The 15,244-nt window shown below is 48.5% G+C and overlaps 3 protein-coding genes across 3 annotated transcripts in view; all 3 read left to right on the top strand.

Moving 5' to 3' along the window:
- LOC309541263 (uncharacterized protein) overlaps positions 1-8,104 on the top strand; it is a 225,739-nt gene extending 217,635 nt beyond the window's left edge. The window contains exons 8-10 of the mRNA XM_082238911.1: positions 2,118-2,290; positions 5,020-5,163; positions 5,704-8,104. Coding sequence (XP_082095037.1) covers positions 5,881-7,974 — 2,094 coding nt within the window. The 5' untranslated portion in view covers positions 2,118-2,290; positions 5,020-5,163; positions 5,704-5,880 and the 3' untranslated portion in view covers positions 7,975-8,104. The remainder of the gene's footprint in view (positions 1-2,117; positions 2,291-5,019; positions 5,164-5,703) is intronic.
- Positions 1-15,244, top strand: part of LOC309541252 (uncharacterized protein) — a 246,014-nt gene that overhangs the window by 46,816 nt on the left and 183,954 nt on the right. The gene's annotated exons all lie outside the window — the stretch shown is intronic.
- LOC309541304 (uncharacterized protein) overlaps positions 882-15,244 on the top strand; it is a 118,446-nt gene continuing 104,083 nt past the window's right edge. Inside the window, exon 1 of the mRNA XM_082239023.1 lies at positions 882-1,070. The gene's annotated coding sequence lies outside the window, so the exon portion shown is untranslated. The remainder of the gene's footprint in view (positions 1,071-15,244) is intronic.

The following is a 15,244-nucleotide window of genomic DNA, read 5'->3' as shown; positions in this document are numbered from 1 at the left end:
AATCATATGAATTCACGAGGATCCGTGTAGATCCGCCTTTTACCTTTTTCCCACCCATTTCAGTAAAACCTGAGCTGAAATAGTAAGGAGAGCAAAACAGCAGCCCTGTCTGACCCCCGTCAGCCCCCAGACTCCCCCAGTCACGTGGCAGGAGATTCTTCCTGAGCCCCTCCCCCCCACGTGAGATGGGTATGACATCATGGATGATCCATTGATGATTCATATGATCCATTGGTGATCCCCATGATGCAAGCAGACTGGTCCAAAGAGCAGATCTCTATGCGTGAATGAAACGGGTCTGCGGTGATGGATTCTGGAGTCAAGAAATCCGCCCTTTCCAGTGATCTCTCAGGCTGGCCAGGAAAAGGCAGCGAGCAGGAATCGCCAGGCATCCCGGTTGACAGACTTGTCATGTTGCCAAAACACGAACTCGGAGTCTGATCTGATTTAAATGCAGAACTCATTTTGTGACTTCGCTGTTGGATTGTCGGGATCAGCCCCTCCCCCGCTCTCCTGATCCCAGAAGGGTCCTCTCCTCCCCCCCACCCGCTCAAAACTTTCCCTCCCCTTCCGGCACATCCTCCTCTCACCCCGCCCCCACCATCCCAAATCCCTCCCCCAATACATTGCTCCTCCTCCTCCTCCAATCCGGCTTCTGCTCCAGGAATGTGTGGGGGGGTGAGCCCCCTCCAACTCTGCCTGCTTCTCCCGGAAGTGGAGCTTTCACTCCGAATTGCTGCTCTGCCCCGTAGCTCGGGGGGGGGGGCGCTTTCGGAAAGGGGAGGGAGGAGGCAGGCCCCCCCCTCGTGGATATTGCAGGAAAGGAGAATCGGGAGCGAGGACAAAGAGGTAAAGGGGTCGCGGGGGGGGGAGGAGAAGGAGAGGGGAGTAGAGGATCGCGGGATGGGGAAGGGGGGAGATAAGGACCCAGAGACCCCGCCAGCTCCCCCAAGCGCCTTCGGTGGGGCCCAGATCCCGGCACGCGTGTTGCGAAGGGGGCTTTCCTCGCAGGGCGGACCCCTCACCCCGTTCCCCCTGGCTCCGCGCGGAGAAAAGCGGCCCATGAAAAGGTTAAGGGGCGCGAAAGACGCCTTGATAGAGACCCCCCTGTCCCTCCCTTGCTCCTGTTCGGGGGGCCCTGTGGGTGGAGAGATGGGGCGCGCACGGCGATGGGTCAGTCGCACCGGAGTGCAGGGGAAGCTCCGGGAGAGAGAGAGGGGGGAAGGGAAGCGCAGCACTGGGGGGGGGGGAGATAGGAAGACCAGTCTTGGGGGAGAAGTCTCCATCGTGGCGCCCGCTGGGAATAACCGGAGCGCTGGGGGCTCAGCGCAGAGAGAGGTGGACCACGAAAGGGTTAACGGACACGAGGGATAGAGACCCCCCCCTGTCCCTCCCCGGCTCGTCTTGGGGGGCCCTCCGGCTGGAGAGATGGGGGCGCAGGACGTGGGGGGAGTGGTGCCAAGGAAGCCTCCGGATGCAGGGGAGACTCCGGGAGAGAGGGAGGGGGTCGAGGACGTGGGGGGAGAAGGGAGGGGGCATCCCCGAGGCAGGGAAGCACAGCATTGGCAGGGTGGGTGGGGAGATACGAAGACCAGTCTTGCGGGAGGGGGCGTCTCCGTTGTAGCTTCTTCGGGGAATCTCTGGAGGGGCCGCCTTGGCCTCTCTTTCCCGCCCAGGAATCGACCCCCCCTTCAGGGCAACCAGAGAGGAATCCCTGGAAAGTGGGGGGGGTCCAGTCCCCCCACTCCTTCCTTCCTGCAAGCTCCATCCTCCTTCCACCCCATAATCGCCTGCCCTGTCCAGACGCAGCGATTCTGCCCAGTCCAACCACTGGTCCCCTGGAGAGGAGAGGAAATCCCGAGAGGAAGAGGGGAGGGGGGAGGCCTTCTCAGAAGTGGCTCTTGGTTTCCGCAATCCCACCCAGGAAGCAGCCAGAAACCTTTTTCTCCCCCTCAGGCTTCCATCTTTAAGTCTCTTTTCCACTGCCTGGTTCATTGAAGATGAGGATAATGTACACCTGTCATCAGAAACAGCGGTGCAGAGTCCAAGGAATGGCTCTCAGGATTGATACGGAAGTTGCACCTCCAAAGCATTTCTGTTCCTCTTATTCTTTGTAGGCAATGTCAAAGTGACTGACAAGCTGAGATACAGTCCTTCAGCATCCGATGACAGCGACTGCATGAATCTTCCCAGTCAAAGGACCCATTTTCATGATAGACAGTGCCTGGGGCTGGAGGCTCTACACACCGGGTGTGCCTGTGCAGGCCAAAGACTGCCAGTATTAGCACAGGTGAGGTGTGTGACCTTCCTAAATTTAAAGACTGTATGTAAATGAGAAGTCATGGGTGGGATTATATTTTACAGCAACCCTGTGATTTTCTCCACCCATAATATTTCATGAGCTGATATTGCAGTACGAATTCCAAAATAACTAGAAAAAATCACAATGTAATAAGAATGATTGTAGTATTTATATCCTGTCCATCTGGTTTGGTTTCCCCAGCCACTCTGGGCAGCTTCCAGTACAGTGGTACCTCAGATTAAGTACTTAATTCGTTCCGGAGGTCCGTACTTAACCTGAAACTGTTCTTCACCTGAAGCACCGCTTTAGCTAATGGGGCCTCCTGCTGCTGCCGCAGCACCAGAGCCCGATTTCTATTCTCATCCTGAAGCAAAGTTCTTAACCTGAAGCACTATTTCTGGTTTAGCGGAGTCTGTAACCTGAAGCGTATGTAATCTGAGGTACCACTGTACACATAAAAGACAGTAAACCATCAAACATTAAAAACCTCCTGACACAAGGCTGCCTTCTGCTATCTTCTAAATGTCAGATAGTTGTTCATTTCCTTGACCTCTGAAGGGAGGGCGTTCCACAGGGCGGGCACCACCACCGAGAAGGCCCTCTGCCTGGTTCCCTGTACCCTCACTTATCACAGAGAGGGGACCAGCAGGAGGACCTCAGAGGAGGACCCCAGTGCTCAGAGTGAAAGATGGGGGTGGAGACGCTCCTTCAGGGCTACAGCGCCAAGGCTGTTTAGGGCTTGAGGTCACAGATCTTGCTCCTCCATAGTCCGACATATAGTTAGCAGAGTAGGAAAAAACACTCAGAGGCAGCAAAAAATCCATTCAGCAGAGAAATTTAGCAATGAAGGCAAAGAAGCATAAGAATCCAAAAACTGAATTTACAGTAAAACCCTAACACAGCATAGCAAAACAGCACTCAAGTAAGAAACACACAAGCAGAGTAGAGAATAGCAGAATATGAAGGGGGACCAGGCGCCTTTCAATACTGTGATTTATAAACAATTCAGTGTCAGAATAACCTTGGGACTGGATACCAAGCTTGGCTCACTCCAGTTTAAGCCAGCTTCTTCTGGTTCCCAAAACAAGGAAGGTTCAGCATAATCTCATTACAACTTATTCCACCACCTGCTCTCAGCAGAAAGGAAACTCCCTTGTCAGCTAAAATGTTCCAGCTAGAGAAAACACCAGCTTTGACTCACACAGAGTAAAACCACCAGAACCTTCTTGAACCAATAGACTAGGAATGATCTCTATATGTCAGATCAATACTTTTGTTGCCTGAAAGATGCAACCATGACACTTACAGGTCAACACCAACAGTTTGAATTGTGCTTGGAAATGCACTGGGAGCCAGGGAAGATCCTTTAGGACCAGTGATATGTGGTCTAGGCAGCGGCTCCCAGTTACTAGCCCAGCTGTCACATTCTGAATTAGTTGCTGTTTCTGTTTCACCTTCAAAGGTAGCTCCATGTAGAGCGCATTGCAGTAGACAAAGCAGGAGGTAACCAGAGCACTGACCACCCTAGTGAGACAGTCTGCAGGCTGGTAGGGTCTGCCTGCCACCTGTCCCCCAGGGACAGTGCTTCTGTCTTGTCAGGATTCAACCTCAATCTGTTAGCCGCCATTTATCCGCAAACCACCAAGGCCACCAACACAGGCCATTCACTATCTTCACTGGTTCCAATTTAAAATATAGGAAGAGCTGAGTATCACCCACATGCCTCTGAACACCCAGCCAAAAACCCCTGATGATCTCTCCCAGCGGCTTCATATAGATATTAAAAAGCATGGGGAGAGGACAGAGCCCAGGGGTCTGAACACTCATCCCCCAAAACCACTTTCTGGACATGGCCCAGGAGGAAGGAGGGGAACCACTAAATAGCAGGGTCCCCAGCACCTCTAGAGGGTTCAGAAGGATACCATGGTCAAAGGTCTCCAAACCCACTGAGAGATCCAGCAGAACCAGGAAACTGCTTTCCCCTCAGACTCTAGCCCATCAGAGATCATCAAGCAGCACAAACAGGGCAGTTTCTGTTGCATGATGAGGCCTGAATCTGGATTGGAAGGATAATGGTGGCAGAAGCTTTCCTGGTCCTGCACCCCCAAAAGCTCCAGGCACAGGAATTTCATTAGCTTTGAAGTGGCCATCAGATACTTGGTGGTCTTTTCTTCAAAAGACAAATATTCTGAATACTTTTTATTTGACGTATGATATAAGCAGCACTTCTGTTTTACATATTCCACATTGGAGAGATTCTGATACACAGGTCTGAGTTCATCGCTCCCCCTGAAACTGCTGTGTTAGCAGTCCTGCCAGCCTGGACAGTGTGTTTGGGGGTTCAGGGCTGCCTAGACCACAAGACCCCCTTCTCAGCCTGGCTTATATGGTCTCAAGGAAAGCAGAGCAGTATGTTAGGCACCAGCTTGGCTGCAGGAGTGAGTGGAAGGAGGTGTGCAGGACACCATCTAACCGTCTTAGAGAGTCCACTCTGGATTTGTGTAGGTTTTCCTCCATAGCTTTTTCTTCTCCTGAAGATAACTCAAGAGGAAGCGAAGGAGTGCACCAAAGTATTACGACTAGAGTTTTCCTTTTTGAGGAGCTCCCTTCCCTGGTTGACGAGCCCCATCTGCCCTTCACTTTCCTCTGCAGAATGGGCGGAATCTGCCTTCTTGACTGTGGGATTCACTGTTGTTCTCATCCTCTCCATCCACCAGAGCCTGCCTTCACCTCAACAGAATTCCCTAATACACCAAGGATTTGAGACCCATCAGCTATCCTCACCTGGTTTAGCCAGCCAGTTGAAGCCGTTCCTGGGATTGTGGCCCCTATTCCATCCTGACAGCTTCTGGAAGAAACAGGTGAGAGCTGAGTGCAGGCTGGGGACCAATGGTGGATAGATTACCCCATAAGGTGCATGACATTTCCCCCGCCAAAGGTACTACCTCTCCCCTAACACCCCATGACATCATATGATTATGATCTTTAAGACAGAACAGGAATAAATTCATGTCCCCAGAAATAACACAACTTCAGGCCATTAGTGAATCAATACTACATTTCCAAGGTACTACATATTCCACTAAGTACAGTTTATCATTTTGCCTTGAATACCCTGCTTTTCAGTGACATTTTAGGATAGTCCTGCGTCAAAAGACGGGCACGAGATCAGACAGCACATCGTTCTTTAAAAAATCAAGCTGCTTTATGAACATTGGTTGAGAATTAGGAAAGGTTGCTGATGCATTACTATCATTTGACATAACTGCATATTCATTTCCTGAAAGTTGGGAACATGGGTAGGAGGTGAGGGAATGTAGGAGACGTTGAAATAGGAGAAGGTGCTAATGGAGCTTGATGTGTTCTCTTTCCCTTTGTTCTCTTCCTTGAAATCAAAACAGGATTCCCTTTCTTCCCACTCTGAAGAAGGAGATGGAGAAGACAGTCAAAACTCCAGGGGAGTTTTCCCCCCATTAGGAATAGAAATTGAAATGTGTGAAATGTGGACTATGCATCATTGAATTAGCACACATAGTTCACATCAACAACATCCAACAGGGGAGAAACCATTTTATGGTATGGAGTGTGGGAAACGTTTCACTGATATTGGAAAACTTAGAACACATCAACGGACTCACACAGGGGAGAAACCATTTAAATGCTTGGAGTGCAGAAAGAGCTTTAATGATAGTGCAAAGCTTAGATCACATCAACGGACTCACACAGGGCAGAAACCATATGAATGTATGGAGTGTGGAAAGAGCTTTAGTGATAATGGAAGCCTTAGAAGTCATCAACGGACTCACACAGGGGAGAAACCATATAAATGTATAGAGTGCGGAAAGAGCTTTACTGATAATGGACACCTTAGAAGTCATCAACGGACTCACACAGGGGAGAAACCATATAAATGTACAGAGTGCGGAAAGAGCTTTAGTCGTAATGGAAGCCTTAGAAGACATCAACGGACTCACACAGGGGAGAAACCATTTAAATGCCTGGAGTGCGGAAAGAGCTTCTCTGATAATGAACACCTTAGAAGACATCAACGGACTCACACAGGAGAAAAACCATTTAAATGCCTGGAGTGCGGAAAGAGCTTCAGTCATAATGGACACCTTAGAACACATCAACGGACTCACACAGGGGAGAAACCATTTAAATGCATGGAGTGTGGAAAGAGCTTCAGTCAGAGTGGAAACCTCAATATACATCTACAGACTCACACAGGGGAGAAACCATATAAATGTATAGAGTGCAGAAAGAGCTTTAGTGATAATGTAAGCCTTAGAACACATCAATGGACTCACACAGGGGAGAAACCATATAAATGTATGGAGTGTGAGAAGAGTTTTAGTATTAGTGGAAGCCTTAGAAGACATCAACGGACTCACACAGGGGAGAAACCATATAAATGTATAGAGTGCGGAAAGAGCTTTACTGATAATGGACACCTTAGAAGTCATCAACGGACTCACACAGGGGAGAAACCATATAAATGTACAGAGTGCGGAAAGAGCTTTAGTCATAATGGAAGCCTTAGAAGACATCAACGGACTCACACAGGGGAGAAACCATTTAAATGCCTGGAGTGCGGAAAGAGCTTCTCTGATAATGAACACCTTAGAAGACATCAACGGACTCACACAGGAGAAAAACCATTTAAATGCCTGGAGTGCGGAAAGAGCTTCAGTCATAATGGACACCTTAGAACACATCAACGGACTCACACAGGGGAGAAACCATTTAAATGCATGGAGTGTGGAAAGAGCTTCAGTCAGAGTGGAAACCTCAATATACATCTACAGACTCACACAGGGGAGAAACCATATAAATGTATAGAGTGCAGAAAGAGCTTTAGTGATAATGTAAGCCTTAGAACACATCAATGGACTCACACAGGGGAGAAACCATATAAATGTATGGAGTGTGAGAAGAGTTTTAGTATTAGTGGAAGCCTTAGAAGACATCAACGGACTCACACAGGGGAGAAACCATATAAATGTATAGAGTGCAAAAAGAGCTTTAGTCATAATGGAATCCTTAGAGCACATCAACGGACTCATACAGGGGAGAAACCATATAAATGTATAGAGTGCGGAAAGAGCTTTAGTATTAGTGGATGCCTTAGAAGACATCAACGGACTCACACAGGGGAGAAACCATTTAAATGCCTGGAGTGCGGAAAGAGCTTCAGTCAGAATGGAGACCTTAAATTACACCAGCGGATTCACACAGGGGAGAAACCATATAAATGCATTGAGTGTGGAAAGAGCTTTAGTGATAATGGAAAACTTAGAAAACATCAACGGACTCACACAGGGGAGAAACCATTTAAATGCTTGGAGTGCAGAAAGAGCTTTAGTCGTAATGGAAGCCTTAGAAGACATCAACGGACTCACACAGGGGAGAAACCATATAAATGTATAGAGTGTGGAAAGAGCTTTAGTGATAATGGAACCCTTAGAAGACATCAACGGACTCACACAGGGGAGAAACCATTTAAATGCCTGGAGTGCGGAAAGAGCTTTTCTGATAATGAACACCTTAGAACACATCAACGGACTCACACAGGGGAGAAACTACTTAAATGCATGGAGTGTGGAAAGAGCTTCAGTCAGAGTGGACACCTCAATATACATCTACAGACACACAGGGGAGAAACCATATAAATGTATAGAGTGCAGAAAGAGCTTTAGTGATAATGTAAGCCTTAGAACACATCAATGGACTCACACAGGGGAGAAACCATATAAATGTACAGAGTGCGGAAAGAGCTTTAGTCGTAATGGAAGCCTTAGAAGACATCAACGGACTCACACAGGGGAGAAACCATTTAAATGCCTGGAGTGCGGAAAGAGCTTCTCTGATAATGAACACCTTAGAAGACATCAACGGACTCACACAGGAGAGAAACCATTTAAATGCCTGGAGTGCGGAAAGAGCTTCAGTCAGAGTGGAAACCTCAATATACATCTACAGACTCACACAGGGGAGAAACCATATAAATGTATAGAGTGCAGAAAGAGCTTTAGTATTAGTGGATGCCTTAGAAGACATCAACGGACTCACACAGGGGAGAAACCATTTAAATGCCTGGAGTGCGGAAAGAGCTTCAGTCAGAATGGAGACCTTAAATTACACCAGCGGATTCACACAGGGGAGAAACCATATAAATGCATTGAGTGTGGAAAGAGCTTTAGTGATAATGGAAAACTTAGAAAACATCAACGGACTCACACAGGGGAGAAACCATTTAAATGCTTGGAGTGCAGAAAGAGCTTTAGTCGTAATGGAAGCCTTAGAAGACATCAACGGACTCACACAGGGGAGAAACCATATAAATGTATAGAGTGTGGAAAGAGCTTTAGGGATAATGGAACCCTTAGAAGACATCAACGGACTCACACAGGGGAGAAACCATTTAAATGCCTGGAGTGCGGAAAGAGCTTTTCTGATAATGAACACCTTAGAACACATCAACGGACTCACACAGGGGAGAAACTACTTAAATGCATGGAGTGTGGAAAGAGCTTCAGTCAGAGTGGACACCTCAATATACATCTACAGACACACAGGGGAGAAACCATATAAATGTATAGAGTGCAGAAAGAGCTTTAGTGATAATGTAAGCCTTAGAACACATCAATGGACTCACACAGGGGAGAAACCATATAAATGTATGGAGTGTGAGAAGAGTTTTAGTATTAGTGGAAGCCTTAGAAGACATCAACGGACTCACACAGGAGAGAAACCATTTAAATGCCTGGAGTGCGGAAAGAGCTTTAATGATAATGGAAGCCTTAGAAGACATCAACGGACTCACACAGGAGAGAAACCATTTAAATGCCTGGAGTGAGGAAAGAGCTTCAGTCAGAGTGGACACCTTAGAAGACATTGGCAGACACATGACGGAGAAACTGTTTAAATGTATGGCGTGTGGTAGGAGCTGCAGTCAGAGTGGAACCCTTGATTTATATCAACAAACTCACAAAAGACAAACCTTATAAATATCAGGAATGTAGATAGATGTTCAGTCCTAGTGGAGGTTTAAAATCAACAGACTCACGGACAGGAACAACTTTAGGAGTTGAAACCCTACAAAGCATCAACAAACTCAAAGAGGAGAAGCAGCTTAAATGAAAAATTGCAAAAAGTGCTTTATTTACAATGGAGTGTTTAAGGAAAATCCAGGGACTCTCACATGGAAGAACCCATTTAGATGTATGGAGTGCGGGACGTCTTCCTCTCGGAGTCCACTCTTTTCTTCACAGAAATGAACTCAGCAGGAAATCAGTCATTAACACATGTTGTGTATGCGAAGTTCTGGAATTTATGGTTAAACTGTATAGTAATGAAATATTGAAGGCAATGTCAAACACTGTGATTATAATCTAAGATGTAAAGTACCTTTCGATAGAGAAGGGGTGAGGGTTTATCTGGATTACTTGGTGGTCAGTGAGGGCAGGGCAATATATTGTCCCATACTGGTTTCTAGACCACATCGTGATAACCTTCCAAAAACAATTGATATGGCAACACACCACAGATCACAGTATGTGTTTCTGGGATGCTCATTTGCCTGGAAGCAGCCGGCAGAAAGCTTTGCTTCATGAAGCCCCTGCAGATGCTGAATTGCTGACTTCTTTCCCAGACGACAGGAAGCGAAAGACACACATCCACTGCCCTGTGTCCTTCCAGCCTCTTTCCTCCCTTGCTCCCTTCTGCCGTTTTGTGTGCCTGACTTAGATATCCTGTGTGCTGTATTTTCTTACTGCTGAAACTGGATTTGCTCTCACGAGCTAAGTTTTGTGCCTCACTGGGGACCCAGTGAGAACTGTATGCTTTGAAAGCTCAGTAAACTATTACTGAAGAAGTCCTGCTGCCTCTGTGTGTGTTTTTGACCTAAGTGAGGGACTTGCTCTACACGTGGCCCCTACTCCGCTCATGCCCTGGAATTGCTGTACTTAAGCATGCAAGATGGGTGCATCTGTGCACTTAAAAGCAAATAAAGTAGGACTCGCCTTTCTATGAGAGTACAGTGGTACCTTGGGTTACAGACGCTTCAGGTTACAGACTCTGCTAACCCAGAAATAGTACTTCGGGTTAAGAACCTTGCTCAGGATGAGAACAGAAATCGTGCGGTGGCAGCGGGAGGCCCCATTAGCTAAAGTGGTGTCTAGTTAAGAACAGTTTCAGGTTAAGAACAGACTTCCGGAAGGAATTAAGTACTTAACCTGCAGTACCACTGTGATGTGTTTTCAACTGTTTTTACTGGTTTTTAAAAATTTTGTAATCTGCTCTAGGAGATTTGGATTACAGTGGTACCTCGGGTCAAGTACTTAATTCGTTCTGAAGGTCCGTACTTAACCTAAAACTGTTCTTAACCTGAAGCACTACTACTTAGCTAATGGGGCCTCCAGCTGCTGCTGCGCCGCCAGAGCACAAATTCTGTTCTCATCCTGAAGCAAAGTTCGAAATCTGAAGCACTATTTCTGGGTTAGCAGAGTTGTAACCTGAAACTTATGTAACCCGAGGTACCACTGTACAGACAGGGAACTAACAGTAATGATGATGATGATGATGATGATGTTATATTGCTTAACATGCCCCCTCCCCAGTCATGAATACTTGAGGGCACTCCTGGGTCCATCATTGTCGCTTGAGGCTCAGGTGCCCATGTCCAGCTCAGGCTAGTTCCCCACCCCACAGACCTTTCGGGACAGAGAGGACATGGCCCTGGTCTTCCCTGCTCTGCGCCAGATGGGATGGTGGCAACGCTCTCTGTGTGGAGCTGCCTTGAAGGCGACTCTGGGAACTGGCTCAAAATGCAGCAGCCAGATGATTGGCTGGGCTGCCTCTCTTAATGAAGGACTTTGCACTCCTGCCTCTTTGTCCAAGGAGATCAAGGATCTACCCCTCACGGAGTCCGTCCCCCCCACAACAAGCACATTGGATTCCTTTTTTAAAACAGTTGCACTGGTTGTTTCCATTCCAGCAGGACCTCTCCTGCTCTCAGTGCCTTGGCTTGTGAGACCTCCAGTGGTGCTTTCATGGAACTGTAGAGGTGGATGGCACCCCAAGGATCATCTAGTCCAACCCCCAGCAATCTCAGAGGCCACGCTTGCATCTGGAGAAACTAAGTGTTAGAATATTTCGGTTCCATCTTAAGGGACAGGCATGACTGTTGTGTGTCACATGCCTGTTTACATTCCAGCACAGCTTGCTGGGAACTTCTGTTTGTGTACAGTGGTACCTCAGGTTACAGAGGCTTCAGGTTACAGACACCACTAACCCAGAAATATTACCTCGGGTTAAGTACTTTGCTTCAGGATGAGAACAGAAATTGTGCTCCAGCAGCGCAGCGGCAGGAGGCCCCATTAGCTAAAGTGGTGCTTCAGGTTAAGAACATTTTCAGGTTAAGAACGGACCTCCAGAACAAATTAAGTACTTAACCGAGGTACCACTGTATAGCTTTTGCTTATGCTGTCTTGCTTTGGACATGAAGGAGAGCAGACATGATTCCTTTGTCCTGATGTATGTTGAATAAATAGGACGCGGGTGGCGCTGTGGGTAAAACCTCAGCACCTAGGACTTGCCGATCGCATGGTCGGCGGTTCGAATCCCCGCGGCGGGTTGCGCTCCCGTCGTTCGGTCCCAGCGCCTGCCAACCTAGCAGTTTGAAAGCACCCCCGGGTGCAAGTAGATAAATAGGGACCGCTTACCAGCGGGAAGGTAAACGGCGTTCCGTGTGCTGCGCTGGCTCGCCAGATGCAGCTTGTCACACTGGCCACATGACCCGGAGGTGTCTGCGGACAGCGCTGGCTCCCGGCCTATAGACTGAGATGAGCGCACAACCCTAGAGTCTGGTAAGACTGGCCCGTACAGGCAGGGGTACCTTTACTGTTACCTTTTTATGTTGAATAAACTGCTTGTAAATCTGCTCACACATGCCTCTCCAGCCACTTCTGTTGTGCGTTTACTCTGCTGAGTGTGTGTGCCCAACTTCTGAAGACTGCTGAATCTCAGGTCGCAGTTTCATGCTGATCCAAGGACTGCCCAGCACACGGATTCTTTGGATGCATCCCAACACTAAGCACTGGAGGAGAAAATGAGCCCTGCAGGATCAGACCATAGGGCTGCCTCCTATGCGGGAGACAGGGCAGAGGATTCCCCCATCACCCCCCTCCTCCTCCACGGATTGGCCTCCTCCTCTTTTAACGCCACCTTGATTGGTGGCCTCTGCCTCTTGTGGGAGGGAGTTCCACAGGTTTACTCTGCCCTGTGTAGCAGGAACCCCCCCACCCCAATCATTCTGTTTGTACAAACTTCACACACACACACACTCACACACTACATACGCCACATTCCTGTTATAAATTCATAGAAAAATCAACCATACATCGGATTTGCACTGTTCCATTTTATTTTACTCCATGTGACAAGGACTATCGAAGGGGGGTGGCTTGGTTCTGGTCAGCCATAATCCCTTCACCATCCCAGCACATCCACAGGAGCCCTGCCCAGTTGCTATGTCAGCCCTGATAATCCCAGACAGAAGACCATCAAAATGACAAAGAACTTGCATATGGTAGTGGATTCAGCATGGACTGAAACAAAGGACAATAATCAGATCTTCCCTCTGGGGGCAGGAAACTGCAAACTCCCCTTTGTCTCCTGGAAGTGACTCATGGGCAGGGGGAAAGGAGGAACCAGCCAGGTGACAAGACACTCAGGTTACCTCCACAACTCCTCCCTCAACCCCTCCTTTCTGTAATGTATGCATGATGTCAACCCCTTCTGTAATGTATGCATGATGTCAACCCCTCCTTTCTGTAATGTATGCATGATGTTTCTGGGGGTGGGCTTGACCTGGAGGATGGGAATTTCAAAAGTGTTTATAAGGGCTTGCAGACCATCTTTGTGGGTCTTTCCTCTCTTCTGCGATTGAGGGGAACACCCTGTTGCAACAGTTCAATAAAGGCCAAGCCTACAGGCTGCTGTTTTGCTCCAAGTTATCCTGGTTGGTGTCTTTGTTTTTGTCCAAGGGAGCCCTCGGATTTTTCTGGTAACACCTGCAAGAGGAAGCGCTTTCTCTTCTCTGCCTTCCTTCCTTCTCCTTTCACAGGTGAGGTTTTAGGGACCAGGGTATATTTCATGTCCGAATGTTTCTATCTGCGGACAACGTCTGTTATACAAGGGGACTGATCCATACACCTGAATGGGGTTTCTCTGCATGCATTTCCCCACTTCTGGATCCAAGGGGCTAGCAGCGCATCCATGCAAAGGAAGAGCAGAGCTGCCGCCCTCCTGCGACCCTCCGCGCCCTGACTTGCCCCCCTCTCGCCATGCAGCGCTGGGACCCCCGCTCTCCCCATGGGCCCTATCCTGGGAGAGAGGAGACTCACCGGATCCCAGCAGGCGCCCCCAGGCAGCCTCTGCAGAGCCGAACCAACGGGACCCCCACACACCCGACTTCTTGCAGGAAAGGGGGGGATTGGGCTTTCGCTCGGGAGGACGCTGCCCCCCCGTCTTACCTCCCTGTCTAGGAATCTAGCTCGTTTCCATTTAACCCTTGGCAAGCCGAGCGCACCCAATTCACGCCTCTCCCTCTCTCGAGAGCCGGAGCATCGCGCACCAATGGCATCCCGAGAAGGCGGAGGAGGAAAGGATTATGGATTACTTCCGGCAAGGGATACATTCAGTTATGGACAGCAGCTGAAAGGCCCCCTAACAGCTGGCCCCTGAACACGGGTCCTAAGAAATCTTCACTGGCTCCCGGTCCGTTTCCGAGGACCATTCAAAGTGCTGGCGCTGACCTTGAAAGCCCTACGCCTGAAAGCAGCTCTGTATCGAGAAGCTTTTAATATTTCATGTTGGGTTATGTTTTCTTCTATTCTTTTGGAAGCTGCCCAGAGTGGCTGGAGCAATCCAGTCAGATGGATGGGGTACAAAAAAAGTTGTTGTTAGACACCCAGCTTTTGATAGGGCTGCTTCATTCTGTGCTTTTGGAGTCCTATGTTGGCTTATGGGTTTGGTGCTTGTGGATCTCATGGGATTTCATGTCTTGCCATTATAAATGCACGGGGATAAGTGCATTTACACAGACACATTTCCACAAAACACCAAAACTCTGGCATGTAGCCGCAGGTGATACAATAGGAGCCTTTCTGCAAATGGCCTTTGCAACACAACTCACTGGGTGGTAACAAAGTATACACGTTTGCCTCTTTTCAACGGATGCTTTCACTTAGCCCCGTTTCCTCAATGAATCTACCCATTTCTTGATGAGATGTAACTTCTGCCAGGAAAACCTGAGCTGAAATAGGAAGGAGAGCAAAACAGCAGCCCTGTCTGACCCCAGTCAGCCTCCAGACTCCCCCAGTCACGTGGCAGGAGATTCTTCCTGAGCCCCCCCCCCTCCGTGAGATGGGTATGACATCATGGATGATCCAGTGATGATCCATATGATTCAGTGATGATCCACATGGTCCAAGCAGGCTGGTCCAAAGAGCAGATCTCTATGCCTGAATGAAACGGGTCTGTGTTACGGCTAAAATCTGGGTGCGGGGTTACTCTGCCACCCAGCTCATCGGACTAAGTCCGTGGGTCCCTGCGGAAGAAAATGAGCTCAGCCGGACACAGGAGCAAACTGCAGAAGGTCCAAGTTTATTGCGCAACAGGTTCAAGACGAGATTGAACCCAGAGAAAGGGGTGACATGAACTTTTGAAATTTCCCTCCATATCCCAGAATACAGTGCAAAATACATCCCAGTTACATCATGAATACATTAAGAAGAGGTTGGGTTACACAGATTAACATATGGAGGAGGGAGGGGTGAATATGCAGAGAGCTGGAGATATGCGCAGATAAGCACATCCTGAGAAGGCAATGGTCCATGTTTGCATAGTCTGTCACCTGGCATCGCCTGGAGGAAGGGT

The sequence above is a fragment of the Podarcis vaucheri genome (assembly GCF_965113315.1).
Source record: "Podarcis vaucheri genome assembly, chromosome: 10".
In the NCBI taxonomy this organism is placed as follows: Eukaryota; Metazoa; Chordata; class Lepidosauria; order Squamata; family Lacertidae; genus Podarcis; species Podarcis vaucheri.
This window is presented reverse-complemented; position numbering and strand designations above follow the sequence as displayed.